Source organism: Rousettus aegyptiacus, unplaced genomic scaffold, assembly GCF_014176215.1.
Source record: "Rousettus aegyptiacus isolate mRouAeg1 unplaced genomic scaffold, mRouAeg1.p scaffold_m13_p_12, whole genome shotgun sequence".
Taxonomy (NCBI): Eukaryota; Metazoa; Chordata; class Mammalia; order Chiroptera; family Pteropodidae; genus Rousettus; species Rousettus aegyptiacus.
The window spans coordinates 23,384,848-23,412,439 of NW_023416287.1; the positions used below are offsets into that span (position 1 = coordinate 23,384,848).

A 27,592-nucleotide genomic window follows, 5' to 3' on the forward strand; every position below is an offset into this window, starting at 1 on the left:
CATCAGAAAAGTATGGTAAGATGTTTAGGGACCATCCTTCGCTCTTCCGTCTCCATCCTCTCAGCCCACATCCCCCAATAGGAAGCCACTATTATTAGCTTCTTGTATAGGCTTTTAGATTATTTCACGCATATCTGAGAAAACACAGACATTTTTTCTCTAAACATTCTTCTGCACCTTGATTTTTTTTTCACTTTAATACACCTTGAAGAACCTTCATTTGGTATCAGTGTATTTAGAGTGGTCTCATTAGCACTATTTTATGATTATTACAATTACTCTATTATTGTTACTTTATTAGTATTAATATCAACTTTATTAAAGTATAATACAATAAAATCTATCTATATAACATGTACAGTTAGATGAGTTTTAATAAACGTATACACCTGTGTAATCAAAATCACAGTCTGCATACAACAGTCTCTCCCACCCCCCACCCCAGGCAACCACTGATCTGCTTTTTGTCTATAGATGTTTTACCATATTCTAGAACTTCATAGGACCAAACCATAAAACATGTATTTTTTTGTGTCTGGTTTCCTTCCCTCTTTTTTGTTTTTGAGATTCATTTACATCGTTTCATGTATCAGTCATCTGTTCTTCTGTAGTTCCATGGTATGAGGAAAGCATTTCTCTAGTCTCCAGTTAGACACTGGGGTTCTTTTCCAGTTTGGGGCTCTTCGAAATATAGCTGCTACAAAATTTCTGTAAAAGTCTTTGTATGGACAGATGTTTTCATTTCTCATCTGCAAATACCTACAAGTAGAATTGCCAGGTCATGGTAAAAACATAATTTAATTTTTGCAAAGGGGCTGTACCATTTTACATTCCCACTAGCAATGTATGAGAGTTCTAGTTCCTCTACTTCCCACATTTAGTGTTGTCAATCTCTTTAATTTTAGCCATTCTAGTGGGTGTGCAACATCCTCATCATTTTTTATAGTTGAATGCCACCATTTATTCATCCGTTTCCTCTTGGGCATATAGTTTCTAATCCCTTTGCTATTACAAACAGTGCTATTGAGACAGGAGAGCAACTTACCATTGTTGAGTTAGTCAGAAAGGTCAGCTGCTGGAGCGTGCTAAGTTTCACAAGAATATCCATACTAGGGTACCACCACCAACCAGCATCAAAGAGCCTTGGGAGGCATACCAGCAACAAGGGACTTTCCCTGTCACCGCACATATGCAATAAGGCCCAAGCATGTCCCTAAGGTGATTTTTCCCTAATTTAAATACCGAAAAGCAAGCCTAGGGGAGGAGATTTACCACACTTATGACACAAGTAACGCACGGAGAAGCATATAGTCTCACTGCGCAGGCGCCAAGAAACCTCCACCTTTACATGTCTAGACATAGCTTTTACCCACCTAGATCCCTTTAAAACGCCAATTTCTCTCCAGGAGCCACCCAAACCTTTTCTTTCTCCATGTTGGTTCCTTTCTGCACAAGCTTAATAAACCTTTGCCTTTTGGCTGAACTTTCTTATGCTAGTCTCTCTTGATTTCCATTCTGGGAAATCGTGAGAACCCAGGGTGCAGGTAACACTTTGATGGATAATTTTATGCACAAATTTATCTGTGAGACGATTTCCTACAAATGAGACTACTGGGTCAAAGGATATGTGTGTTTATGATTTGTGTAGATACAGTTAAATTGCCCTCCAATCTGTGCCAATTTATAATTGCACCAGAAATATCTGGAGTACCCATTTTCCCACGACCTTACTCAATATAGTTATCAAACAGATTTTTGCTAGCGTGAAAGCGAAAGTGTGGTCTTTATTTGCATTTTTCTCACAAGTGAGTTTGAATATTTGTTCAAATATTTAAGAACCGTTTGCATTTCCTTTTCCCTGAATTGCCTGTTCATATTCACAACCCATTTTGAAAAATTTTGTTGGTCTCTCTTAACTTGAAGGAACTCTATATGCAAGGGTATTTAACTCTTTGTATACAGCATGAGTTGCACATATTTTTCCCAGGTTCTGAGATGTATCAAGGCTTTAGTTCATTTAGATTCTTTGCTGGGTAATATTCAATTGTGTAAATGTAACCACATTTTTCCCCCATCGATTCTACTGTCGCTGGACATTTGAATGGTTCCTAGTTTTGAGATGTTACAAAAATTGCTGCTATGGACATTCAAATACATGTGTCCTTAACTTCTCTTTGCCTGTCCTGCTCCCTACACCCCTGTACTGGTCTCCCATGGAAGCATGTTCTTAATAAATCACTTGCACGTGAATCTCATCTTGGGAATAAAACCTAATACAGACATAGATGGCTTTAATCATGCTGAGAGCTCCAGTGTAGACAGGCTGAAGAGGCATCAACCCCTCTCCCTGTGGATGATTAAATGGGGTCACGATGGTGCTGACAGCAGCAGAGGCCACCCCTCCAGGACAGAATTCCCTGATCCTTGTGCTGGATGAGCCAGGGGGAAGAGAGCAAGGCAACCTGTTGTATGTAGTCAGTGACCATTTTTCTGTCTGTGCTTTAGTTCGGGTAGGATGTAGGGTAGACCAGGGGCAGACAGAGAGACTCAGGCTTCTATCTTGAACCAGGAGCACATCTGGAGATTCCAGAAGAGAATATAAATCCTGAGAAAGGGGAAATTATGAAGATAGTATTTTCAACCATGGTAAAGAAAGCAGTCCTGAAGAGGAAGAAGAGAGGCAACTAAGAAAGCTCCAGAAATCACAGGGACAGAACAACATCAAATATGAGTCCTGGTAGGGCCAGTGAGGACTTGAAGGTGTTTCGAGCCCCAAACAAGCTGGGGACCAGGAAAGCAGCACAGACCTCAGAGTCACCAGACTCTGAACGTGGAGGGGGAGGCTTCAGTGTGGACATCAGGGAGAGAAGAAGGCAGGACATCAGCATGGACTTCTCCTCTGGCAAGAATACAGCCAACTGGCGAACTCCTATTCATAGTGCAGACCGTTGCTTTATCTGTTGTCTCCTTGTCGAGGAGTCCTCCTGGACCCAAAGCCTGTTTAGTGTTCCCTGAACTATACTTCTCACTGCACCACATTTCACACAGCATTATAGTTACCCGTTGTCTCTCTCTCCTGGACCCTGAGCTTCATGGGTCTAGAACTATCTTTTGTTCACTGCCTGGCACAGGGCCTGGCACACAATTAGTGCTGATAAAATGAGGGAGATATGTAGCCTAAGAGCTGTGTGGGGATTGGAGTCATCCTTGCCAAGTGACTACTCTCAGATGAGCTATGTCCCAGATGAGCTATGTCCAAGCACAGCAGAAGAATTTTCTGCTGAAAATCAGAGCAACTGTTTATTTACATTTGGAAGTTGCAAAGGAAGGGATAGGGCTGTTGGGCTGAAGTTGAGGAAGATGAATCCTAGAAGTGCCACTGTTCATACCTTATAACAAGCTCAGTGTTCATACCTGATAACAAACCTTGGGAAAGGTGATTTATCAAATGCCTTGCTGGTGCCACTCTCCAGAGGAGCATCAGGAAGTGTTCTGGAAAGAAGGCAAACCAATGAGAGTTAAATCTTTGAAGTGCTAATGTAATGGGCAACACCCACCATCTGTAAACAGGGCTCATCCTGAAGAGTGACCCAGAACAGGGTGTCCAAGGATGGCGCTGCCAACTCTGGCCCATGGAGATGTTCCAGGTGGCACCTAGTGGTCACAAGCCAATGCTTGGGTGCATCAGAAAAAGTCACATGTGTGAATGCAGGGCACCCAAGGTGTAGTCAAGGGTCTGGTGCATTTAACGGGGAAAATGATGTCCCTTTGCAAAGTGAAGGGGGTGCTTTAAAAATATTGTATAATCAACTATAACTTGAGTAGAATGTCCTGAACATCCAATATAATGGGTGGGTGATTTATTTTAAATGTAATTAAGTGTATTTTTTTAGAAAAACGTGCATTTCCTAAGTACCCAGCTCAATGACATTTTACAAAGTGAACATACCCATAAAACCTGCACCCATACTAAGAAACAACATACACTCCGCACACTGAAGGTCCCTTTGTGGTCCCTCTCAATCACAACCTTCCCACATAAGTAACCACTGTTTTGACTTGCATCACCATTGATTGGATTTGCCTGTCCTTAAACATCGTGAGAATGGAATCATGCAGTCTACACTGTTTAGCGTCTGACTCCTTTCACTCAACGTTATGTTTGGGACCAATTGGCTATAATATGTGTAGTTGTAGCTCCTTCTTACTGCTGTATAATATTCCATTGTGTGAACATAGCACAATTCATTTATCCATTCTATTGTCGATGTGCATTTGTTGTTTCCAGTTTGGGGCTATTATGAGTAGCATTACTGTGAACATTCTAGTACACTCTCACATTGTACAGAAACCTTTAATCCTTTGGAGTAAATACCAAGGGGGAATTTCAGGGTCATAGGGCAGGAATATTTTAGCTTTAATAGATAATTAAACAGTTTTTCCAAGTTGTCATATATTCTGTACAACTTGATTCCATTTGTATAAAGTTTAAAACCAAGCAAATCAAATCTATAGTGTGAGAAGTCAGGAGGTTGTGACTGGGAGGAGGTCACAAGGGAGACTCTGGAGTGCTGATAATGGTCTGTTTCTTGATCTGGGAGCTGGTTACAGGGATGTGTTGGCTTTGAAAATTCATCGAGCTCTATACTTCTAATGGGTGCAATTTTCTGTATGTGTGTTACGCTTGAATTAAAAATTTATTTTTAAATTCTTGATATTCCTCAAACCAATAGGGGTAAACACAACAAACCCCTCTGAGAAGAACCCTCTAATCCCAGATGGACCTACACCCCCTTGGAGATACACAGAAGCAGATAAAGACTCTCAAGTTGAACGTTCCCAGATCTCCCAGTCGCCAACCCTTCTGTGACCATCTGTGGTCTGCGTCTCAAGCTCTCTTCCCCAGACAGCTCCAAAATATTGGCTGCTTTGGGCTTGCTCTCTCTGTGTTCCACCTCTGGATTTAACCTACACTTTCCACCCTCCCACTTGACAACAATATAGAGAAACCGGGGCTTACTAAGTGCCCACCTACTGCATGCCAAGCATGGTGCTGGTCGTGTGGGCAGAAGAGGTGAGCAGCCCCCAGACCCTCAAGGAGCAGGAAGGAGAACAAATTATTTGATCACAGATAGTTTGTAGTAAATGTATATAATTTGCACTCACAGGCAGCCTCCCACTCACATTTGTATCTTCTGTGCTCCAGTCCAGCGTTTGGATAGCAAGAAAGTGACTCACTCCAGTTATGTCATAGGGTGATCGTTTATTGGGAAGACATGCCAGACAGGCTCCCAGGAAGAGTCTGGCAAGCAGGCACTGAAAGGAATGGAACCTGGGACCAGGAAGGATCCCAGCCATGGCTCCATGGAGCTCACCTGGTTTCGAATTTCTTCCCAACCTATAAGTTCCTATATTCCTCATATTTCTTACCTAAATCCTAGAGTGGTGGCCTCCTCCCACCATCTGTCTGTCACCAGACCACTAGAGGATTCACTAGACTACCCAAGAATTGGCTCCCCTCAAGCTCTGACTTCCTGGAAGCAAATCACTCCTCCTTGGTGACCCTCGTTCATCTTAACACCCCCTGATGTACAAGCCTCCAAGAAGAGGAACTGAACTCACTGGATCATGGAAAGAACTGCACCTGAGGCAGAAACAAGGCTACTGATGGCATCGTGTCTGCTCCCCGCACTTTTTGTTGGTGGGGGTGAAGTGGGGGGTAAGAATGAGGGTACCTCTTCTTCTAGGGCAACCCTACTGCCTGGCATGCCCTCTCTCTAGGGACCACCAAACCTTCTTGATGTCCTCAGTCTTAGTGTGTGAGAGGAACTACCTTCTCCAGCAAGCCCATGACCAGGGCGTGCCCCCAGTGGATGGGCACTGAGACAGAATATGTCCTTCTGGCTACATTCTCAACAGTGTCAAATGTCTCAAGGATGAGTCCATAGTGGGCAGTTTTTTGGAAATGAAATAAAAACTACATTTCCCAGAATCCCTTGCAGCTTTGAAGTGACCATATGATTGAACTCTAGCCAATGGACAGTGAATGTGACATGTATACCTTCTGGATTGTGTCCACAATGGGAATGGGTGTACCTTCAACTTCCACTCTTCTTGCTGGAGAAAATGTGAACACAGTGGGGTCATTGTGAACCTCATAATCAAAGGCAACATTTTAGGGATGGATAAAAATAAGATAAAAGGATCCAGAGCTCCAATACCTTGAACTACCATAATATACCCAGACTAATATGATAGAGAAAAATAAAATTTTCTTATGTTAAAATTACTGTATTTGGTCTCTTGTTAGGCAGCCAACTTATATTCTATCTTGTACAGAGTGCGTTGACCAGCCCCTGATGAAGCAGAAAGCTCCTCTTCTAATCCATTCAAAAAGTCCAGGGTGGGTTTGGAGGAGAAAGATGTGAAAGTGCATTGGAAGATAAATGGAGAGATGAGATCCAGAGAAAAGAGAAAGAGATCAACTTATTTCTCTTCAGCATCCCCCAGGGTCAATACCCTCCTGGGTAGATTGAGATTCACCTCCTCCTCTCACAACACATTTTTCTTGGGGGCAAGAGGTTTGGAACCAGGTCACAGAAAGTCAGATGTCACAGAGCTGTTTTCACAGAGGCAGGCAGGATCCAGTGCCGCCTTGTTTACGAGGCCCAAGTCATCACAGATTCTAGTAACCTCCTCCTCCTGAGGTCAGGCGATGCCACAGGTCAGCTCAGGAGTGGAGCACAGGATGAGGTTCCAAATGTGGCTGTTTCAGGATCAGTAGGCTTCCCACAGAGAAAACCTTGGTCACAGGAGGATTCTGGGAGCAGACATCACCTGAACCCTAACTCTGGAGGGCAGTCCCCCAGGTCCCCAGCCCTGAGTAGGAGTCCCAAGGAGATTGGTGAGAATGTGCATGCCTGGCCCACCAAATGGATCATCTGCAGAAGGGGGCACATCACCAGGGAAGGGAAACATGCTTTCACCCCTGCCCACATGATGGACAGACTCAACAGTAGGGAAGACAGAGCCCAAAACATAGATGGGGTCCTGTGGTCTGAGATGTGTCTTGGAAATAGAGGTGTTGTGGCTACATTCAGAATCCAGCCAGCCACATGGCAAACACATGGCTTCTCTCTGGTCCGGTCAGAGTGTGGCTCCCCCTGTCTTTTCAAGGGGCCCTGGTTCTCTATATTCTCGCCTCAGTTTTTCCTTAGCCCGAGGTACCAGTCTCTAAATGAGAGCAGCCTCTAAGGGCCAGCTCTGTGCTGTGGGGTAGCCTAGCATTATGTCTGCATGGGCCTGCATGGGGAATAGATACCTGTACGGTGTCCTTCTGGGACGCCATCTCCATGGAAGTCTCGCCCACACTCAGCTTATGAAAATGCCTCCTTCTACAAGGGCAAGAGTGGAGTCAGAGAGCCTCCCCCTCCCTGCCTGCCCCCATTCCCTTCCCCCACCCCACATGCTTGTGCCCAGATTGCTCACTGCACTGAGCAGTGGGGAAGCACTGTGGGAAGCGGGGTACCTTACCTTGTTTCCTCCCCAGCTGTTTCTTCAGCATAAAAATGGTAGAGATAAGGAAAGAAAAAAAAACTACAGCAAGATGGATTTAGAGATGATTCTAGAAGGGATTCCCAAATTTGGAACATGGGAGGGAGGGAGACAGACTAGGAAGTATGGGGCCTGTGAATTTGGCAGGAGGGACATGGGGAATATTGGAAAAAGAGAGAAGGAAGAGGTGGCTCCATCTACCCTCCAGCTCCTGACCCACCTCCAGGTGTAGCAGGCCCCCAGGCCCAACAGGAGGAAGAGAAGACCCGCCACCAGCCCTAGGATCCAGAGTAGATTCTGGAACTGATGCAGGCGGCTCAGGGCTGGAACACAGAGTATAGATTAGGGAGCAGCTATGGCTCCAGGCCTGCAGTGCTCCTTCCCAAGGCACCCCACCCAAGATGAAATATTTTTCTAGCTTTCACTTTATCTCAGGAGCTTCCCCATGCAAAGGAGCTTTAAGCAACCACTAGAGGACTACACAGACAAACTAATTACCACTGAAGGGATTTAGGGAAGACCTCAGAAGAATCCCTTGGACCTGAGGGCAGGGCCTTGTGCAGAGCAGCCTGGGAGATGGAGTTCTTCCTCACCTCTGGTTCCAAAGTAGGTAGAGGCAGAGGCAGAGCCCAGGGCATTGGAGGCAGAGCACACGTATTCCCCCTGGTCACTGGGCCTCAGCTCCAAAACGTCCATCCTCAAGGCATTGGGGGTGGCCGAGATGTGGATGTGCGGCTCAGCTGGAACACCTCGAGCCTGGCTGGTGGCCAACAGCCGGTTGCCAAGACGGAGGGTCAGGCTGGCTATGGGCTGGCTGTCCACTCGGCAGTCCAGGATGCCCTGGACGCCACCCTCAGGCTCCACAAAGACCGTCATGGTGGGCGTCTTGGGAGGGTCTGTAGGAAGACAAGAAGTATGGTAATTGTAGAAAACAACCACAAATTCCTCCCCTCCCTGTACTCATGTAATGTGACTTTGCAGCTCTTCCCATTAAGAGCCTATATCCTCATTCCTTGAATCTGTGACTCTCGTTGACCACTAGAAGTCAGAAGAAGTGACATTGTGTAACTTCAGGGTTAGACCTCAAGAGTGCTCACAGCTTCTGCTCTCCTTGGCACACCATCATGTGGGAAGCCCAGGCCAGCCTGCTGGACGCATGTGGCCCTGCCCCCACAACCAGTCATAAGGGTGAAGCCATCCTAGACTGTCTAGCTTCAGTTCAGTCACTGGACAACTGTAGCCACATGAAGGGAGACCAACGGAAGAACTGCCCAGCTGATTCCAGCCCAAATGTCTGATTCACAGAATTATGAGCAAATAAAAGAGTTGTCATTTTAAGTATTAAGTTTTGGGCTGACTTGTTATGCATCAATAGTTGGCTGATACAGCATTGGGCCCTGGTGAAAAATGGAGTAGGGATCAAGACTGATGAAGACCTATTGTGTATCAGGCACTCCGTGTACTTTATCTTCTATATGCCTCACTAGGCGAGGGGACTGATGCTTTGCAGATGAAGAAACCAAGCCGTCCGTCCATCGGTGGGGTCTTCCAACCCCAAACTCCATACCTGTAAAGCCCTGACCCTTTGCAGACAGAAGAAGAGGAAGACCTGAGGTGAGCATGTGAGATATGGGGAGACTAGGTGGTGTCACTCACAGAGCACACGAAGCATGACTGGAGCAGAGGTGGTGGCCCCAGTGGGAAGCTCGGCCCGGCAGTGGTACATCCCAGCTTGGGCTCGGGCCACGTGTGAGAAGGCAAGGGTGGGCACGGGCTCCAAATGTAGTTGCCGGCCATTCCAGAACCAAGCAAAGGTGGAGTTGCCCAAGGGCCGGGGGCCACCAGGAAGGTGACAACTCAGGTTCAGCGCCGCACCCTCTGGCACATCCAGGCCTGGCTCGGCCACCACACGCACACCTGCAGGCCAAGGACCAGGAGGTGGTGGGGAACCTGCAGGCCTTTGGGAGCCAGAGCCTCTGGGTAGAATCTGAGTGGGATCTGAGAGGCACCCCCCTGCAGTGGGAACTGTTCCTCTTCCATCAGATTGTGCAGGGCTACATCTCTCACTCCAGGCCAGCCAGCCCCCCTTGACACTGACTCCAGCCCCACAGCACCTGAGGCCCTTCTCCTCCCCCCTCACCTGCTCACCTTCTGCCTGTAGCTGTCCTGTGGTGCTGACTGAGCCCAGCAAGTTGTGGGCCGTGCAGACGTAGGTGTCCTCATCACCTGAGGGCACGTCTTGCACCTGCAGCCGCAGGGCGTTGCGGGCCACCTGGACATGGCCTGTCCCCAGGGCCAAGCCATGGACCCCGTGGCTCGTAGCCAGCACCTTGCCATCATGGGACAGGGTCAGCTCGGCAGGTGGCTCACTGTCCACAGTGCACTGCACCACAGCCATGGGGCTGGCTCTCGAGTCCCAGAAGGAGGACAGAACAGCGTCCCGAGGGGCATCTGGGGTAGGGCAGGGCATAGTTAAGGGCTTTGCTTGAAAACCCTATACTGTCCATTGTCCACCCTCCTGGTATTGGTGAGGCTGAAGCCTCTGGACAAATAGTCCTTTTCTGGAAGTGCCACCCTCTCAGGAGTCCTGTGGGCAGATTCCTCCAGGCAGGGTTCCCAAGGACCCAGGGTCTCTTTCTTCAACACCTATGTCCTTCTTTCCCCAAGTGCCCATTCCTCAGCCCCCTGTAGTCCTATGCCCGCCCCACCAGGGCTCAGAAGGGCCCTCCACCACCCTGGATGCTCCCAGCCAGGAATCTTTGCTCACAGAGGATTTGCAGGGCTGCAGGCCGGGAGCTGCGTGTGCCCTGGGCATCCTGAACCTGGCAGGAGTAGGCGCCCGCGTGAGCCCGCGTAGCCACTGGGAAAGAGAGGGAGGCGGCTGGCCCTTCCTGCAGCCAACGGCTGTTGTGATACCAGGTATAGAGGGTGGGTGGGCTGGCAGCAGGGTCTTCACAGGTCACTGTGATGGAAGCCCCCTCAGGTACATCGGCTGACGGAGCCAGGATCACCTGCACACCTGTGCCAAGAAGGCCAGGGTCAACTGGATCCATCCAGACACCACAGCTGATCCCACACCTGGTGGCCTTGACTTGGGCCCTGCCTCACCCTCTAGCTGCAATTCCAGAGACGTGTTGGCCTGGCCCAGAGGACTGCGGGCAGAGCAGCTATAGAGACCCTCATCACTGGGCCGAGGCTCCCACAGCTCCAGGCGCAGGGTGTTGGGTACAGAGGTTGTGGTTGAGGAGGCCAGAAGGTGGCCAGCATGGCTAAGGGCCAGCTGTGCAGGTGGGCGGCTATCCACAGTGCACAGTAGCAGGGCCAGTCGCCCACCATGGCTTTCCAAGAGGTAGGTCAGGCGCAGGCTGCGGGGTGCATCTGCAGGAGCACGAAAGGCATAGACGTTATTGAGAGACCACAGCCATGAGGAGGCCCGTTTGCAGGCGACATTCAAACCAGGTGGGGTCTGGCTCCCACCCAAAGGACCTCCGCTTGCCCAATCTGGGGCACGGCTGCTCTACCCAAAGAGGATGAATCCTCATAGCCCCCAAACTCTAATGCTCCTTGTGTAGTGCTCCCTCAGCCAGAGGAGTGTGTGTACTAGGTTTCTGGGTTGGACACCCATGGGGCTCTGGCCATGCCCTGATCCCTGCAGGCTGCTGTCATGCCTTCTAGCTCCACCCTGCCCCCAACCACACTCACAGAGGACATCCAAGATGACAGGTCTGGAGAGGCGGGGTGCCTGGCCAGGAGCCACCACACCACAGTGGTAGGAGGCAGCATCCGTGACTGTAACATTGGGCAGGGAAATGGAGTGAGCACCTGGGCGCTGCTTCCCATCCTGGTACCACATGTAGGTGAGCTGGGCTGCGTGGGTACTCCATGCAACACAGGTCAGATTCACCAGCTGCCCCTCCTGCACAGTGTCCTTGGGCCACACCTGCACACTCACGGCTGGGGAGAGAAGGACGACATGAAGCTATGTAAAACAAGCCACTTTTCTCCATGAGGGAGGGAAGTTTCTTGGCTTCTGGGAGGTGGCCTACCTGTAAATGGGGCTCAGAGGTGGAGTTTTGGAAAAGGCTCATCAACTCTCAGGTGTTCCCAAGCAGAGTTCTGCAGAACCCTCCCTGACCCTAGCTGGGGGCACACAGGAGGATACAGGCTTCCCTGGCCCTGTTGTGGTTTCTCCTTGAATACTCCCTTTCTGATTAGTTTTATCCACTGGGCAGCCATGTAAATTCTATTTTTAATAAAGGCTCTTCCATGAAACCCAAGTTTAGAGACTGCTGCCCTTAAGAAGGGTGAAAATGGGGACCGTCCTTATGTTCAGCCTTTTTGCCTATACCTCAGGCTTCCAGAACCCTCTCCAACCTTCTTCCTCCTTAAAAGAGCCACCCACGCACAAACTCACACACCCACACTGACCCTGGGCATCGAAACTGGCCGAGGCTGAGGTCTGGCCCAGGGTATTGGTGGCCTCGCAGGTGTAGACGCCCTCATCCTCCAGCACTGCATTGTGGATCTCCAGGCGCAGTATGTTGGGGGCCACAGTCACCTGTAGCCGGGGAGAACTGCCTGCAAGTTCCCCCTGACCTTGTAGAGTGGAGGCCACCAGGCGGTCCCCATGGAGCAGACGTAGCTGGGCTGGAGGGTCACTGTTCACACGGCACAGGAGAAGGCCCAGTCGCCCAGGGCCGGTGTCCATTAGGGTGGTGAGCATGGCCTGGCGTGGGGCATCTACACAAGCAGGGACTGGTCAGGGTCTGGCCAGGTGGTCCCTCATCTGAAGCTCTCTCATGGAGGCAGAGCCCAAGACCAGGGGCTCAGCATCCCCTCCCTCAGCCATGCTCTTGGCTCCATCCCCCTCCAAGAAACATGCATGGGATGAAAACACTTACAGGACACGTGGAGACTGACAGGGGCAGCCAGGCTTGTGCTGGCTGAGCCTGGGGCCTGGGCTTGGCAGTGGTAGGCCCCAGCCTGGTTCGTAGTTATCGCTGCAAAACGAAGTGTGGCCGAGGTCGAATCCTGGAGGGGTTGGCCATCCCTATACCAGCGATATGAGATCCCTTCTAGGGCCATTGTGGGTACCTCACACCTCAGGACCACGGCCTGGCCCTCCTGGAGCTCAGGCGATGGTGAGACCTGGACCCAGGCTCCTGCAGGGAGAAATCAAGAGTAAGTGAGGGCCCCCGCCAGCCCCTCCCACATCTGGGGCTGGGTATGCATCCACACCAGAACAGCATGGCCCAAGCCCTGTGACCTGGAGCTATGGCTCCGGCACCAGACCACTGCCGAATTCACCTCCATACCTCCACTTCTTCTGACCGCGACTACCCGGCATGGGTCTGTCCTGGCAGTCACCAACTGCCACCTTGAGTTATGGTTTTGCTTTGCCAATCACTTCTTGCCTACCAGAGGGTGAACCTCTTGAGGGCCTGGTTTGTATGATTTGCAGCACAGCGCCGGGCGCAGCACCTGCATGTGTTAGCTCTTGACAAATGTTAGTTTGACCCAAATGTTAGTTTGACACTAAAATGGGAAGGATTTAGGTCATGGCAAAGGCCATTGTCCTGATTATGAGCTGGACTCAGCATGGGTGGCCAAGGGCTTGGAAGGGGAAGTTAGTAGCTGTGTGATCTTGAGTTCTCTCCAACCATTTCCAGTTCATCTCTGCACCCAGGCTCCAGGTCATGAGAGCCCAGGAACTGTGGACTGGGCAAAGGGCAGTCCCTAGTTCCTCCTGGGTCTGAGGCAAGAGGGGACCAGTGTGGAAGAAGTGAGAAGGAGGGACAGCTGAGTGGTGAGTGAGAACACAGGCTGTGTCTGGGACCAGGGCCACCTTCTAGTCATGTGATGTGATCATGCACAAGCTCCTAAAGCTTTGACCCTCAATTTCTCTGCCTGTGGAATTGCTATGATAAATAAAAGATGTATAGAACTGGGGTCCAATGAAAATGTTCAAAAATTAATGTTACTGTGGAAGAAAAATTGTGCACTTTTCTTTGGGCTTTGCAGCATTGTGAATATTCTTTCCCTTTTTCTGGCTTACTCACAGAGGGAGGATTTTTATGTGTGTGTGTGTGTGTGTGTGTATTAATGAAGAATAGGAATATATTCTTGCATATGTATATATATGTATATATGTGTGTACATACACACATCATATTCATATGCATATATTACACATGTATATGCATAATATACATATGTTAGGTTTAGTATGAAAATTCTTACTGACAAAATTATATTATTACAAAAAAAGTTATATGTCAGATATTGCTCCAACCAAGCAAGCTGCCTTGTACAAATGCCACTGCCTCCTAGTGACTGCCACAGTTATTACAACTGAAAATATCTAGCTGGAGACAAGGAGAGGCCTCCTGCTGGCTGGCTGGAAACTGTCCCCAAATCATGGCTGAAAAAGACCTCACATTTCCATACAACCCAGCCCAAAACCTGGCCAGAGAGGCCCCCAAGGCATCTGGGTCTACCATATCTTTAGAGGGACCAATACTCACCTCGGACCTGGAAGAAAAGGGAGGTGTTGGCTGATCCAAGGACATTTGTGGCCTCACAGCGGTAGCTGCCAGAGTCCCCAAGGCTCAGGTCTCGGACCTCTAGCTGCAGAGAGTTGGTCATGGCTTTGGCCCGAAGACGGCCATGGGATGGGAGCTGGGGCCCCATGCTGGCGGCCAGGAGTCGCTCCTCATGGAACAGGGCCAGCTGGGCCAGGGGGCTACTGTCCACAGTGCAGACGAACACAGCCATGTGTCCCTGGCCCACATCCAGGAGGGCTGACAGTTTTGGAGTGTCTGGGGGATCTGCAGGGACAGTAGGGAGCTCAGGCCACCCTGAGCCCAGCTCACCACACCCCAGCTGCCACAGTATGTCCCACTGCCTGCTCCACACACATAGTCCAGGCCTGCCCTTTTCCATGCCCAAGCCACATACTTGTCTCCTGCAACCTAAACCCAGCCTGGTTCCTCCCAGACCACCCCCTCAGTCCCCTCAAGTGCCTAACACTGCCCTTGCCCATCACCCACAGAGCACACTCAGGACCACTGGAGCGGATTGCTGGGCACCAGCCTCGGAGAGCAGGCGGCAGGCATAGAGGGCAGCATCTGTTCTGGCCACAGGTAGCAGCGTCACGGTTTCCAGGGGACCCTCAGCCCACAGTGCCCCATTCCGGAACCAGGAGAAGTTGGCAGGGCCGCTGTCGACTTCCCGGCTCACATTGCAAGTCAGGTTGGCTGCAGTGCCCTCGGGCAGTGTGTGTGATGGTGTGATGACCAGTACAGTGGCTGGAGAGCAGGCAGCACAGGTTCATTTGAGACAGGCCTCACTTTGACTGCTTTCCCCTAACCCAGGTCCAATGGTCCAGCCTCCCAGCCTGGAGGGGGCAGGAAAGTGACCCTCTGGAGTGCCCCCTGGGTAGGAGAGGAAAGCCAACACCCACTGCTGAACAAGGTGGTTTCATTGGATAGATTCTCTTAGATCCAGGAGTGGCAAAGAAATAGGGTCCTGAGTAGTGGCCCCTGACCCTGTGCCACCATTCCCTGCTCCGACTCACCATAGGCATTGAAGGTCACTGAGGAGGAGGCATTGCCCAGGGTGTTTCTGGCATCACACAGGTACACACCCTCGTCCTCCAGCACCGGATCTCTAATCACCACACGCAGCAAGTTGGGGGCTCTGTCAACTTTCATGCGCCGGGGACAGCCCCCACAGGTGCTGCAGCCAATTCCTGATGGCAGGGAAGAAGCTACCACACGGTCCCTGTGGAGCAGCTGCAGCTGGGCTGGTGGGTCACTGTCCACACGGCACTCGAGAAAGCCTCTACGGCCTGCCCCATCTGCAGCATCAGGGTCCAGCCGGGCAGTGAGTTTGGGCTGGCGTGGGGCATCTGTAGGGAGGAAGAGCATGCACACTCATCCACAGCCTCTGCCAGGGCCTCATAGGTTCGCTCAAGGCTGGCCAGGCTCCCAGGACACATTGGACAAAGGCATGTGCCCAGAGCTGCTGCAAACAGCTGTGCAGGCTGTGCATTGCACAAGGACAACCAGGCCAGAGTGGGAAGAATTCAGCCCATGCCCCTCGTGCTAAGCTATGCCCTAGTGCTGGACTGAGCTTTCCCAGAGGGAGGAGTGCCATTTTCTAGCTTGGATAAAGGCGTCATGTGGGCTAGCAGTCGCTTGCCTAACACCCATGTGCTCCTAAGCGAGGCACTCACATAAGCCATCTTCACGAGTCTTGCTCTCTGCTCCCACTCTGCACTCCATCCCTTTCCCAAGTTCCTCTCTGCCTCATATCTCTGATTTCCAAGCCAGCTCCCGTGATGATAGAGAATGCCTAACATGCCCTCTTTCTAGAGGCTTCTGGAGATGGATGGTCAAAGACATTCATCAGCCAAGGCCCGTATGTGATCTCTCCCTGACACTAGAAAACCCCTGAAAGGCAGTTGCTCTTCCTGACAGTCCCAAGACATTGCCCTTGTGCATGTCAGGGGAGGCCCTCTGGTAGCTAAGTGTTCCCTGAACTTTGGTTGGCCCCTTGGGCTGATACGAAGCATCACCCATGAGAGGATGAAGTTCTTGCGTGGAAAGGTTCTACCTCTGTGTCTCCAGAGCCTGTGAGGGCATAGCCCACGGGGCATGTGTGCACATATATAGGACTGTGGTGTCTCGGGCCCCAGCTCAGAACAGAGCTTGGACATGGTGCCCATGGTGAGTTTGAGACAAGGGCCAGGAGGCCCTAAAGGGACTGGGATTAAAGGTTGAGGAGGTAGAGAAATCCTCAGCCTTGTTCCCCAAATTTCAGCTCTGGGTGGAGAGATCCATGGCGCCCAGGTCTGCAGCAGCTCTCCTGATCTAGACCCTGGGCAGGACAGGGTCAGGTGGGCCTGGAGGAGGTAGGGATAGCTGGTGGACCCCAGTGGACTGATCTTTCCCAAGGCAGGCAGGGGCCAGTGGGGAGGCTGCTCACAGAGCACAGTGAGGACGGCAGGTGAGGAGGGCCCGCTGGCCTTGTGGCCATCCTGGGCCCGACAGTGGTATGAACCGGCATCACTGCTGGTGGCTGCAGGGAGCAGGAGGCTGCTGCTGGGCCCCTCAAGAAGCAGAGCTCCATTCAGGTACCAGGAGAAGCGGATGTCAGGTGTTGGGCTCAGGCCACTCCTGCAGCTCAGCGTCACTGCCTGCCCTTCTACCACCTCTGCTGCTGGGCTGATGAGGAGGCGGGCAGCTGGCAGAAGAGGAAGAAAGAAAGGCTCAGCTCCCCCGCACATTTGTGGCTCCATGCTACCCACCGCCAGCATCACACTCTTCCTACACAATTGTAGGTAAGTCTGGGTTTTATGCCTTGAACTCTAATTCTGATCTACTCATAGTAGGTAGGTATAGCACGATTGAGGAGAATTTTGAGCTGGAACCAGGCTTATGTCAAAAACCTGGCTTGATTGATAAACTATGTTTGCCACGGCCTCAGAATAAGAGAAGGGCAGCACATGCACCAAGAGTTGGAAGACCCTACTCCTCTGTCGTGCCTCCTGCGTCTGACTCCCAGCACAGAGCCTGCTCCAAATGCCTGATAAATAAAAAGCAAATGAATGCATAAAGTTCGGAGTCAGAATGTTTACAAAAGAAATAATACAACCTGCCATGTTTCCCTTTTTGCCTTGATTTCCAGGGGCCTCCTGGGTTGGGATGACTGTATATAGCCCAGGTCTTTGACGTGATTTTTACTAACTGGCTAATTCAGCCCCTCAGTCGAGCCCTCTGGACTCCTAGGGGGAAGAGGCCAGAGCAGGCCTCCTCTTCGAGCTTCCTGCACCAGCCCCCAGTAGCCATCTTACCATTGGCATGGAAGTCCAGGGTGGAGGACACATTCCCATAGGAGTTGGTGGCTGTACAGGTGTATTCCCCACTGTCAGCTGACACTAGATCTCGGATCTCCAGGCGCAGGAAGTTGGGGGCAGAGAAGACACTGAAGCGTGGGCTGTGGTCACCGTCGCCAGAGGTGGAGGCCAGGACAAGTCCTCCGTGTGACAACACCAGGGTGGCCACAGGCTCGCTGACCACGGAACAGTGGAGGATGCCCACCAGCCCTCCTTGTGTCTCCAGAAAGGCAGTTAGGTCTGGGGCGAGGGGCGGGTCTGTGTGGAGAAGGGCCTGTCACCCTCAGACAGGGACACTCCCTGGATCCCCATTTATAGCCTATGACCCCTGCACCCCTTTTGCAACCCTGCGAGTGGGGATCAGGGACCCTACTTGAAAGATGAGAACACAGGCAAAGAGACCTGGGAGTGGATAGCACCTCAACCAAGTAATCAAAGCGAGCGCTGTCAGCGACAGGACGCTGACGCCACATGCCTCCTGACGCGATGCAGCGAGACACACAGCAGCACGTGTGTGTCGCTCCTGCCCGAGCACACAGGCTCGGAGCAACCAGGGGACATTCACGCAACAACTGGCCTGTAATCTTCCCGTTTCGATGTCGGAAAAGACAAGGAAAGACTGAGGAACTGTCCCAGATCAAAAAGTAGTAAAGAGACATGACAACTGAATGCAAAGCAGGATCCGGATTAGATCCTGGACCAGAAAAACAATTGCCATAAAGGACATTATTGGGTCAATTAGTAAAACTTAAATATGGACTGTAGATTAGATAATAGTCTTGTATCAATGTTAAGTTTCCTGACTATGATCATTATGCTGTGGTTATATATGAAAATGACTTAGAAAAAACATGCTGAGGAAGTAAGTGGTAAAAGGGCATCATGTCTGTAACTTTAGGGCTATAAATGCAGAGATAGATGATAGAGATAACATATATGTGTATATGTATACCAATAGAGTATATACATATGTGTGTTTTCATGAAGAGAAAATGTGTGTACGTACATGCACACCTCTATGTGCATGTGTTATACACACATGTATGTGTGTGCATGTGTGTATATATACACATACACATAATATGTATTTTAAAAGAGAAAAGGAAAATGTACCAAAATGTTAACAAATGGGGAATCCTAAGTGAAAGGCATATGATAATTCTTTGTACTCTTCAAAATAAACTTTTAAAATAATAGGGAACTGTGGCCCAGGGAAGTTAAAACCTTGCTCAGGTGTGCAGAGCTCAAGGCTACTTGGGCCCAGGACCCTAACTCTCCTACAGGGTCTCTACCCTTTGGCCCAGCTCCGGCAGTGTCCACCCCACACTGGCCACTTACGGATGACCACCACGCTGACGGGCCCAGAGCGCTCCCTGCCATGGGCATTCTGCACCTCACAGAAATAGAAGCCAGTGTCGGCCCTGGTGGCCGCGTGCAGCTGGAGGGTGCGGCTGTGGACGTCCTCCAGCAGGGCATGGTTCTTGTACCAGCTGTAGCGCAGCTCACTGGGTGCTTCTTTAGGCATGTCACAGGCCAGCGTCACCGTCTGGTTCTCCCGGATGGGACCTTCTGGGCTCACCTGGACCTTAGCCGCTGCGGGGGCAACATAGGGCACACTGGGGGTACCCAGCCAACTTCCAGGCCCAACCCCTCAGAGTTTCAGGATTGTAGCCTCTCAGCCTAAATCTCTGCACAGTCTACACCACATCCCTTCTGCAGAGGAGTATCCTGGACTGGCCCTCACCCTCTTTGTCTTGTTCACCAGGATCCTCCTGACATCCCACCCTGCCAGGGAGGTTTGTCATCTGTGTGAAGCCAGGCTGGGACTCCATACCCATGTCCTAGGAGGCACCGTGGCCTGGCTCCCCTCTGCCCTCCTGGCCAGGACCCATCCTTGCCCTCTAGTCAAGACCCAGGCTCATCCAGGACTCACTGAAGATGTGTAGACTGACAGGGAGTGAGACTGAGGAGCCCACACTATTCTCAGCTTGGCAGGTGTAGACGCCAGCATCCTCCCAGGCTGCCTGGGACAACTGTAGCATACGACTCTGGGTTTCGAGGCGTATCCCATCCTTGACCCACTGCACGGAGTTGACCTTGGGGTAGCTGCTGTTCACCAGGCAGGTGAGTGTGACCGGATCATCTGGACGAATGTTCCCCTCCGAGGGGCTGAGGAGGATCTCCACCCCTTTGGGGGCATCTGCAAGGCACAATGGGGGGTGTCAGGTAAGGTGCCAGAGTGAGCATGGGGTGGCACACTTCTCACCTCGGCCTTAAGGAGGCCCATCCAGATAAGTCATCAGTCCTCTTAGTTCCCCTGTCTAAGACTGCGCTATCCCTACCTTGTGATGACTTCCTGATTCCTTCCTTCTTCACTGAGAACTTAATAATGAAATGCTTGGCCTAGTGTCCAGCACACACTGCCTTCTAGGGCTTTCTGTCTCTGACACTGTTCATTTCCCTCTATTCTATTTAGGGGTCTGGGTACCACACTGTTTGTTCTAGTATAGCCAGCCACTGGCAGCTGTTGGTAAAGGACCAACCACCTAATGGACCGGGCCAAAGACAGAGTCAATGAGCTCTAAGAATGGTTAGCCTACTTGTAAGGAGGGCAACAATACAAAGAAACTACATTTCTTTAAATCTTGTTCCAAAGCCTCTTGCTGTGTAAATATGCTAATAAAGGCTAATATTTTCAAGTGCTTAATCTATGTAAACATGAAAATAGTGGAAGCTTATATTTTTGAGAGCTTAGTATGTGCCGAGCACTCCTCTAATTTTGTAACAATTCTATGAGATAAGAACTAGTATTTTTTAAAATTTAACAATACTGTAGGTGGCCTCTTCCCCATACGGATGAGAAAACAGAGGCTCTGCGATGCAAGTGACTTGCCCAGTCTGTTCATCTAGTGGATGGTGGAGCCAGCCACCAGATGCCTGTGATCAGCGATTGTTCTAGAAGAGGCCTCCCTGTTTTACCGTGATGAAAATATGCTCAATCAAGTGGAAACTCGGGCTTTCTCCCACGGCCTCTTTGCCTTGTCTGGATGTTACCCTGATCAAGGTGAATGTGAGCAGTCTTAGGCCCCCTTCCCAACATCCTCTAGAGCTGGACTAAATCCCAGAGTCTTTGCTGCCTGACCCCCAACTCTTTGGCTCTTTGTGTCTCCACTCCTGTGCCCAACCCGGCCTCAGGGACAAGAGGTGAAAGGAAGCCATTAAACGTAGCTCTTAATGCTTGGCAGTCTCTCTCCACCTGCCCCACCCCGGAGGTCTGAGTACACCCAGGAACTAGGGCTGTGTTGCTACAGGCTGGAGAGGGACTGGTTTCCATAGGGGAGCCACAGATGTGTGCTCGGTAACTAGGATGTGGCACCCAGCATACTCACGCTGCACTTGGAGGTGAATCTCGCCCTGTGTCTTAAATTCAACCACCGAAAGCTGGCAGCGCAGGGTCTGGCCGTGGTCCTTCCAGGACAGGGCCAAGGTGAGGCTCTCCAGGTGTCTGATGCCTGTGGGCTCGAGCTTCTGGAGGCTGGAGGTGACTGAGCGAGTGGGGTCTTGGCCTTGCCACTCCAAGCTGATCGACTCCTGTGGGCATGCGTAGGGAGTGGAGCAGTTGAAGTCCACTGCCGTGCCCTCACGAAGCTCTAACGGCGAGGCAATGGTGGGCACTTTGGGGTTCTCTGAGAACAAAGACAGAAGGGTCAGGACTCCCCTTCACCATACTTGAGAACTCTTGCCCTGCAAACTCCAGCTGGGGGCAGGGGGCTTCAAGGAGAAGGAGAGGTTGTTTTCTATCCCCACTCTCATTTGGGTTAACGCATGGAGGACACAGGGCTGGGGCTAGGCTGGGGCTGGGCTAGGCTTAGGACAAAGGTTGGGTCAGAAGCAGCTTGACAGTCCCTTCCACGCAGTAGACAGACTGCACTGCTCCTCACCTGCCACAGTGACCACAGTGCCTTTGACATCTAACCAACGATTGATCTCACTGATCTCAAAGCGAAAATTGTAGGAGCCCGAGTCCTGGGGGCTCAGGTCCTTCAGAAGCAGGTTGCACTCCTTGTGCTTGGGGTTCCCCAGCAGCTGGGCACGGGTGCGGAAGCGTTCCTCCACCAGCGTGGGGTCCCCTGAGTGGTGAACCACCTGCCGATTTCTCGAGTGTTCATAGTACCAGATGGTTGTGATGCCGTGGGGTACCTCCACATCGGCAGGGAAACTGAAGACACAGGGGATGATGAGGCAGGACCCCTTCACACCCTCCACAGTGTCGGGACTGGAGACGCCCCATGAGGCCAGGACTGAGGGAGGAACAGACAGACAGTAGAGTAATGCAGGCTTGAGTCAACACAGAGCCCTGAGATTTGCCCCATATAAGGTGCCCCCAGATGGGCCCCCAAACCCTACCCTGATTCCAGCAACACAGTCCCTCTGGGTGCCCCAAGGAGGGTCATTGCTTTCTGCCACCACCTCCCTGTGCCTAGACTTCAACCTCAGTGGCCAAACCTGTAACCAGGCACAGTCCAGGATGCTGGGCCAGCAAGAGTTGGACTCACCAAAGTGAGCCCTGTGAAACGAGCAAGGCCAGCAAAGCTTACCTGCTGAGATGGATGAAGCCAGGTGGAGAAGCTGGAGCAGGTGGCCCATAGCAGATTCTCGTACTAGTTCTGGTGCCTAAGAAGGTAGTGTGCTCTGTGTTGGTCAAACACACTGGGGTCTCCTAAGGACTTCAGGGAGTCTCAGCTTCACGGCCTGCTGAGAGTCCAGTCTTGTATCCCCTCATGCTATGCTGGCCAACCCAGTGAGAGGGCAGGGCTGCCGAGGACCCCTGGGGTAGCTGCCACCGGGAGCCAGGACCTCACGTTCACAGCTCACACATCAGTCAGGAATGTTCTTACTTGGTGGCATGCAGCAGAAAGCCCTCTGCGTGTCTTCAGACCCAACCCCAAGTTCTGCTTTCTTAGCCCCTCCAGGACACTGCTCCAGAGCAGATGAACAGCTGTGTCTCCCTTTCCCCCCACTAGTGTGCCCCTCCCTGCCACCCAAGCCAACAGGAACTGGAACCCAGAGACTTACTCCAAGGTGCTCAGTAAGAATGATAGTTTCTGGCTTGAGACTTGTCTTCCTACCTCCAGCCTTATCAACTATGAGCCATAATGGGGCTTGACTGAGAACTTACCTAAGTGCTGCCTTTAATAGCCACTCCCCTGCTCAATAACTTTCTGTGGTTTCCCATTGCCCATGAAATGTGGGCCCAACACATCCCTAAAAGGTCCTCATTTCTTACTCTCAGCCGTGCCCCCAATTCTCTGCTCTCCAAACACCCACACTGGGGCCAGTCCCATCTGCCCATGGGCTCTCTTGCTCACCAGTTCTGTCCCTACCACAAATTGTCTTTGCTTGCTAAACCCTTAGTCAGTCTTCAAGGTGCAGCTTGAAGGTAGTTTCTAGCTGGAACTTCCCCTTTGGGGTTCCGGTAGCCACCCCAGAGCCAGCTCTGCTTGACTTGTCCTTGGCAGCTTGTGAGCATCCATTTTTCAGGGCCTGGGCCTGGGGACATGTGACCTGCAGCACTGCAGAGCTCCCCTGGCCTTAAAGCAGTGGGCAAGAGACAGGTGTGGTCCTTGGGGTTTAGAGCCGGTGGCAGGGTGAGTGTAGGTGTGACAGGAGGCGCAAGGGCCCTGGACAACACAAATCCCACAAACGTGAGTTAATTGCCTACAGTATACCAGGCATAAGAAACCAGACCCTCTACCATGGAGTGTACCTCATGCGGATGGGGGCTCTAAGGCGGGCCGCAGATATGAATCTGAAGAGGAGAGGTGGCAGAAACACATATAAGTAAAACTACACAACTGTTAGAAGAAAGTATGGGTGAAAATCTTCTTGACCTAAGATTAGGTAATGATTTCTTTAGAATGACACCAAAATCACAAGCAGCAAAGAAAACAATAGATAAATTAGACTTGACCAAAGTTAAAAACTTTGTGCATCAACAGACACTATTATGAGAATGAAAAAGACAAACCACAGAATGGGAGAAAATCTTTGCAACTCATGTATCTTGGATTAATATCATACATAAAGGATTGATATATATATAAATACATATAAATAACTATGTATATAAAAAACTCCTGCAACTCAACAACAACAAAAAATCCAAACAACCCAAATTCACAAAATGGGCTTAGGACTTGAATAGACATTTCTGTAAAGATGATATAAAATGGCAAATAAGCCCATGAAAAGATGCTCAACATCGTTAATCGTTAGGGAAATGCAAATCAAAACCTAATGAGATACAACCCATTAGAATAGCCATTAAAAAACAAACAAAGCCAGAAAATAAAAGTTGGAGAGGATCTGGAGAAATTACAAGCTCAGTGCACTGCTGGTAGGAATGCAAAATGGCACAGTGGGGTGGTTCCTCCAAAAGTCAGACGTAGATTACTGTGTGATCCAGTAGCTCCACTCCTAGGTATATATCCAAAAGAATTGAGAACAGGAACTCAAACAGATACTTGTACGCCCAGGTTCATAGCAGTGTTATTCACAATAGCCAAAAAGTAGAAATGACCAAGTGTCCACCAGCAAATGAATGGATAAAAAAAATATGGTAAACCCGTATAATAAAATATTATTTAGTCATAAGAAGGAGTAAAATTCTGACACATGCTACAACGTGGATAAACCTTGAAAACATTATGCTAAGTGAAGTCAGGCAGACCAAAAGGGTCAATATCGTATGATTCCACTTACACGTGGTACCTAGAATAGGCAAATTCATAGAGACAGAAAGGAAAATAGAGGTTGCCAGGGGCTGGAGGGAGGGAAGGAAAGGGATGTTTAATGGGTAAAGAATCTATGTTAGAAGATGAGAAAGTGCTGGAAACAGACAGTGGTGATGGTTACACAATATTGTGAATGTACATAATGCCAGTGAATTGTACACTTAAGAATGGTTAAAGCAGTAAATTTTATGTTATGTTTATTTTACCACACACACATTCAAAGACCCATGTTGCCAACTTTGCAGTCTTTCCTGGTCCTAAATGCTGACTTGGCAGAGTGAGGGGGAAGGCTGGGGAGGCTGGAAGTGGGGACAGGAAACTGGTGACAGCTCCTAGCCCCCAGACCACCAGCCTCGCAGGTGGGGCCCAGCTGCTGCTGGTGGCTATCAAGTGAGCTGAGCAGTCAGCAGGGCCCAGTCCTAAGCCTGCTCCTGCCCCAGGAAGATGTATCCATACCCTCTACACCTGGTCTTTGGCCACAAGAGAGGCTCATGGTGGCCTAGGCTGTGATCCATGACCTGAAAGCTGGACTGAAAGACAGCCCACTGTGCACGGTTGGGGGCAGGTGTGGCCCTGGAGCTCAGGGCCACACTGGGTATCAGGGTCAAATCCTCTACAACTGGGATATCACCAAGATATATGTTTGTCGTCCCAAACTTCCCTGCTGCTCCCATTTGGGTCCTGGAAACGGCAATGCTGAGCTTAATGGTGGAGAAATGGTGCCATACCGACCCCAGAATGGAGCGTGTGGGAGGGCCCTCTCTAGAATCACTCAAAATCACATCATGTATACTTACTTAGCCCAGTCCCAATACCTAAGGGGATCAGTCACACCAGAGTCCAGCTTATTAGCTCAGTCTGTTCCACCCCAAAGACCACCCTTAGTCCAGAGAACTTTCCTAGAAAAAGAAAGGGCAAGAAGGACTCCATAAAGGAGACCCTTGTCTCTGAAAGCCTGGAGTTAAAGGCTTGGGTTGAGCTGCTTGTCCTGGTGTGCACCGAGCACCCTCTGGTGGTAGAGGGGTGATTGTAGGTCTTGGGAAAGGGGGTGAATGTATTAGGGGACAGGGAGCGCCACAGCCCTAAAGCAACCCACCCTTAGGCAAGGACCACTTGGGGGAGCATTGTTCCACAGACTTCGAGAAGTTTCTGAAATTCATTCTTCTGTCCCCAAGTCCCAGGAAGTCTGAAGACAGGGTTTTAAAATCCCTACTCTTACCTAGAAATGGTGTATGTTGTATGAGAGTTGGGATGGGGTGGCCTGGTACATGGCAGGCACCTATGTTTGCTGCCTGAATGAAAGCAAGTGAGTGGGTAAAGTCTATGTGTGGCAAAGCGTCCCAGGACAGCTGAGGAGCGCATGCTGGGCCCCCAGGTCCCTGACCTTTAATCCCAGAGACCAAGTCTGGCCTAGGGAAGAAAAGTCAGAGGTAATTTCACTCTAGGCAGCTATGTAGGATTCAGTTTCTGTTTCCCAACACCAGGGCTTCTCCCCAACTTCCCTATCAAGCTGGAGAAGGAAGAAACTAGGGTGACAGCCAGCCAGCTGGAATGCTCGACCCCATAGATAGGCAGCTAGGGTACAGCTAAGCAATTCTGGGAGTACGTTATCTTCACAATAGTGGAAAGTCCCAAACATTTAACTCTGATAGACATATAATCCATAAATAAGGTCTCTTGGCTTTGAAATGGACAGTAGAAAGTTCACATTTTCATCTGGCTATAAATGCTCTTAGCCTGAGCACTCATTCTCCGAGTTATCCTGGGGTTCCTGTGCTCAAGTAAATGAAGTGGTGGTAAATGAAGCGCTGTGGGATTGGACTTAGAGAGAGGGGACAATGAAGGCTGGGCTGCAGTTGAGCAGGGGTGAAGGCGATGGTTAGGCTGCAGTTTGGAATGGAATTAGGGTTGACAAGGAGGTAAGAGAGATGAGGTTGTGGGGTAGGGGTGAGGCCGGGGTTGCAGCTCAGTGGAGATGATAATTAGTAAATGGTTGGGGATGGGATACAATTGAAGGAGGTAGGGTTGGAACAGAGATCAGAGCTGGGCAGAGCAGGGGTCAGGACAGTGGTTAAGAATGGGATTGGGATGTGGGTTGGGGAAGATTTGGGTCTGTGAAGGCATTTGGGTTATGAGTACAGCTTCAATTAGTGTCTCGGGCTTGGGATGGCTTGGAGTCCAGCACCCACAACCAGATGTCCCCCAGCCAATCTCAGCCCAGCCCCGCTCCCAACCCTCCACTCGCCCTCCAGCCCCAGGGATGGGAGTACCTGCTCCACAACGGAAGTAGCTGCAAGGCTGGTGAACCACAGGCGAGAAGAACGGGAAGGAGGACCAAGAGCTCTTGGTGCTGCTGGCTGCCCAGGGGTTTACCACCCCAAGGGCAGGGATTCAGCCTCAGGAGCTGCTTCCTCTTTTCTCAAAGCTTCAGCTCTAATGTCCAGCCCAGAGATTGGTCAGGGGACAGCTGCAGGCCTTGTGCAATAACAGCACAGGAAAGACTTCCTTGGCGGAGGAAGGCGCCTGGCATGGCCTGGCACCAAGGGGCTTGAACGAGCGGAAATGGCATCTGGGGCCACGCTGGAGCTTCTTCTCAGGTGAAGTGGGAAATGGGGAGTCCTGTTCACCAGCCATTTTTATACCCCTCTCTTTGGGGCTACTTGACCTTTTAAGGGGGTCTGAGAGAGGTGGAAGGAAGCTTTCTGCATACTTTGTCCTGACAGTTGGAAAGGAAGCAAGCCCAGTCTGGGCTGGAGGAGCTTTCCAGGGCACCCAAATCAAGGTGTGAATTCTCCAAGCCCCTAGGCTGGAGGGATGTCTCTGATTCCTCTCTGCTTCTCACTGTCCCACACCCCCACTCCTCCCACACATGATTTCAGCAAGGCCCCCAGCTCCATTGAGGCAGAAAAGACCCCAGCATGGCTGAGTTACCTTTATAATACTGGAGTCCATTTTATTGAGGGTCTATTATATGCCAAGCACTAGACATATAGGGCAGATGTTAATCGTTCCAAACAATTCTGGATACAAGTGATAACACATTTCTTTGTTTTGCAACTCGAATTTAATTAAACTCAGCCCCTGCCTATCTGTAGTGGTGGGGAGCACAGCCATGACAGATCAGTTCTCCCATATCCTTGTGGGCAAACTACCTGCGCAGATCAAAAAGGACATGAAACCCTGAATCAGATAGACCCAGGATCTCAGTTCACAGTGGCCTAAAGCAAATGTCTCCTGCCATTCTACCCTGAAATCCTCAAGCCCAGAGATTAAGTTTCTATCACTCTGTCTTCTTTGTAGCCCTTATACCATTCCAAATTGGGGGGCATTTCCTCTTTTTACAAAA

The 27,592-nt window shown here is 50.5% G+C and overlaps 1 protein-coding gene across 5 annotated transcripts; it reads right to left on the minus strand.

The window, feature by feature from the left end:
* Window positions 1-469: 469 nt before the first annotated feature.
* SIGLEC1 (sialic acid binding Ig like lectin 1) lies at window positions 470-26,647 on the minus strand. 5 transcript variants are annotated; one of them, XR_004953637.1, is made up of 23 exons: window positions 26,517-26,646; window positions 22,051-22,126; window positions 21,394-21,753; window positions 20,842-21,138; window positions 19,386-19,652; window positions 18,791-19,045; window positions 17,411-17,710; window positions 16,543-16,800; window positions 15,131-15,463; window positions 14,604-14,861; window positions 14,079-14,381; window positions 12,456-12,716; window positions 11,983-12,294; window positions 11,257-11,508; window positions 10,663-10,932; window positions 10,322-10,573; window positions 9,703-10,005; window positions 9,211-9,471; window positions 8,148-8,450; window positions 7,775-7,877; window positions 7,322-7,394; window positions 3,415-6,785; window positions 470-2,605 (listed from the first exon to the last, which is right to left on the minus strand). XR_004953637.1 is itself a non-coding variant. In XM_016138411.2 (22 exons), the coding sequence occupies exons 2-22, from the start codon at window positions 22,097-22,099 to the stop codon at window positions 6,726-6,728; spliced, it is 5,130 nt and encodes a 1,709-aa protein (XP_015993897.2). In that variant the 5' UTR covers window positions 22,100-22,126; window positions 26,517-26,646; the 3' UTR covers window positions 3,267-6,725. The 5 variants fall into 5 exon arrangements, 4 of the variants coding, with proteins under 4 accessions (XP_015994154.2, XP_015993897.2, XP_015994033.2 ...); XM_016138411.2 differs by lacking the exon at window positions 470-2,605 and having other exon boundaries at window positions 3,267-6,785; XM_016138668.2 differs by lacking the exons at window positions 470-2,605; window positions 26,517-26,646 and having other exon boundaries at window positions 3,266-6,702; window positions 22,051-23,488.
* Between the last annotated feature and the right edge of the window lie 945 nt (window positions 26,648-27,592).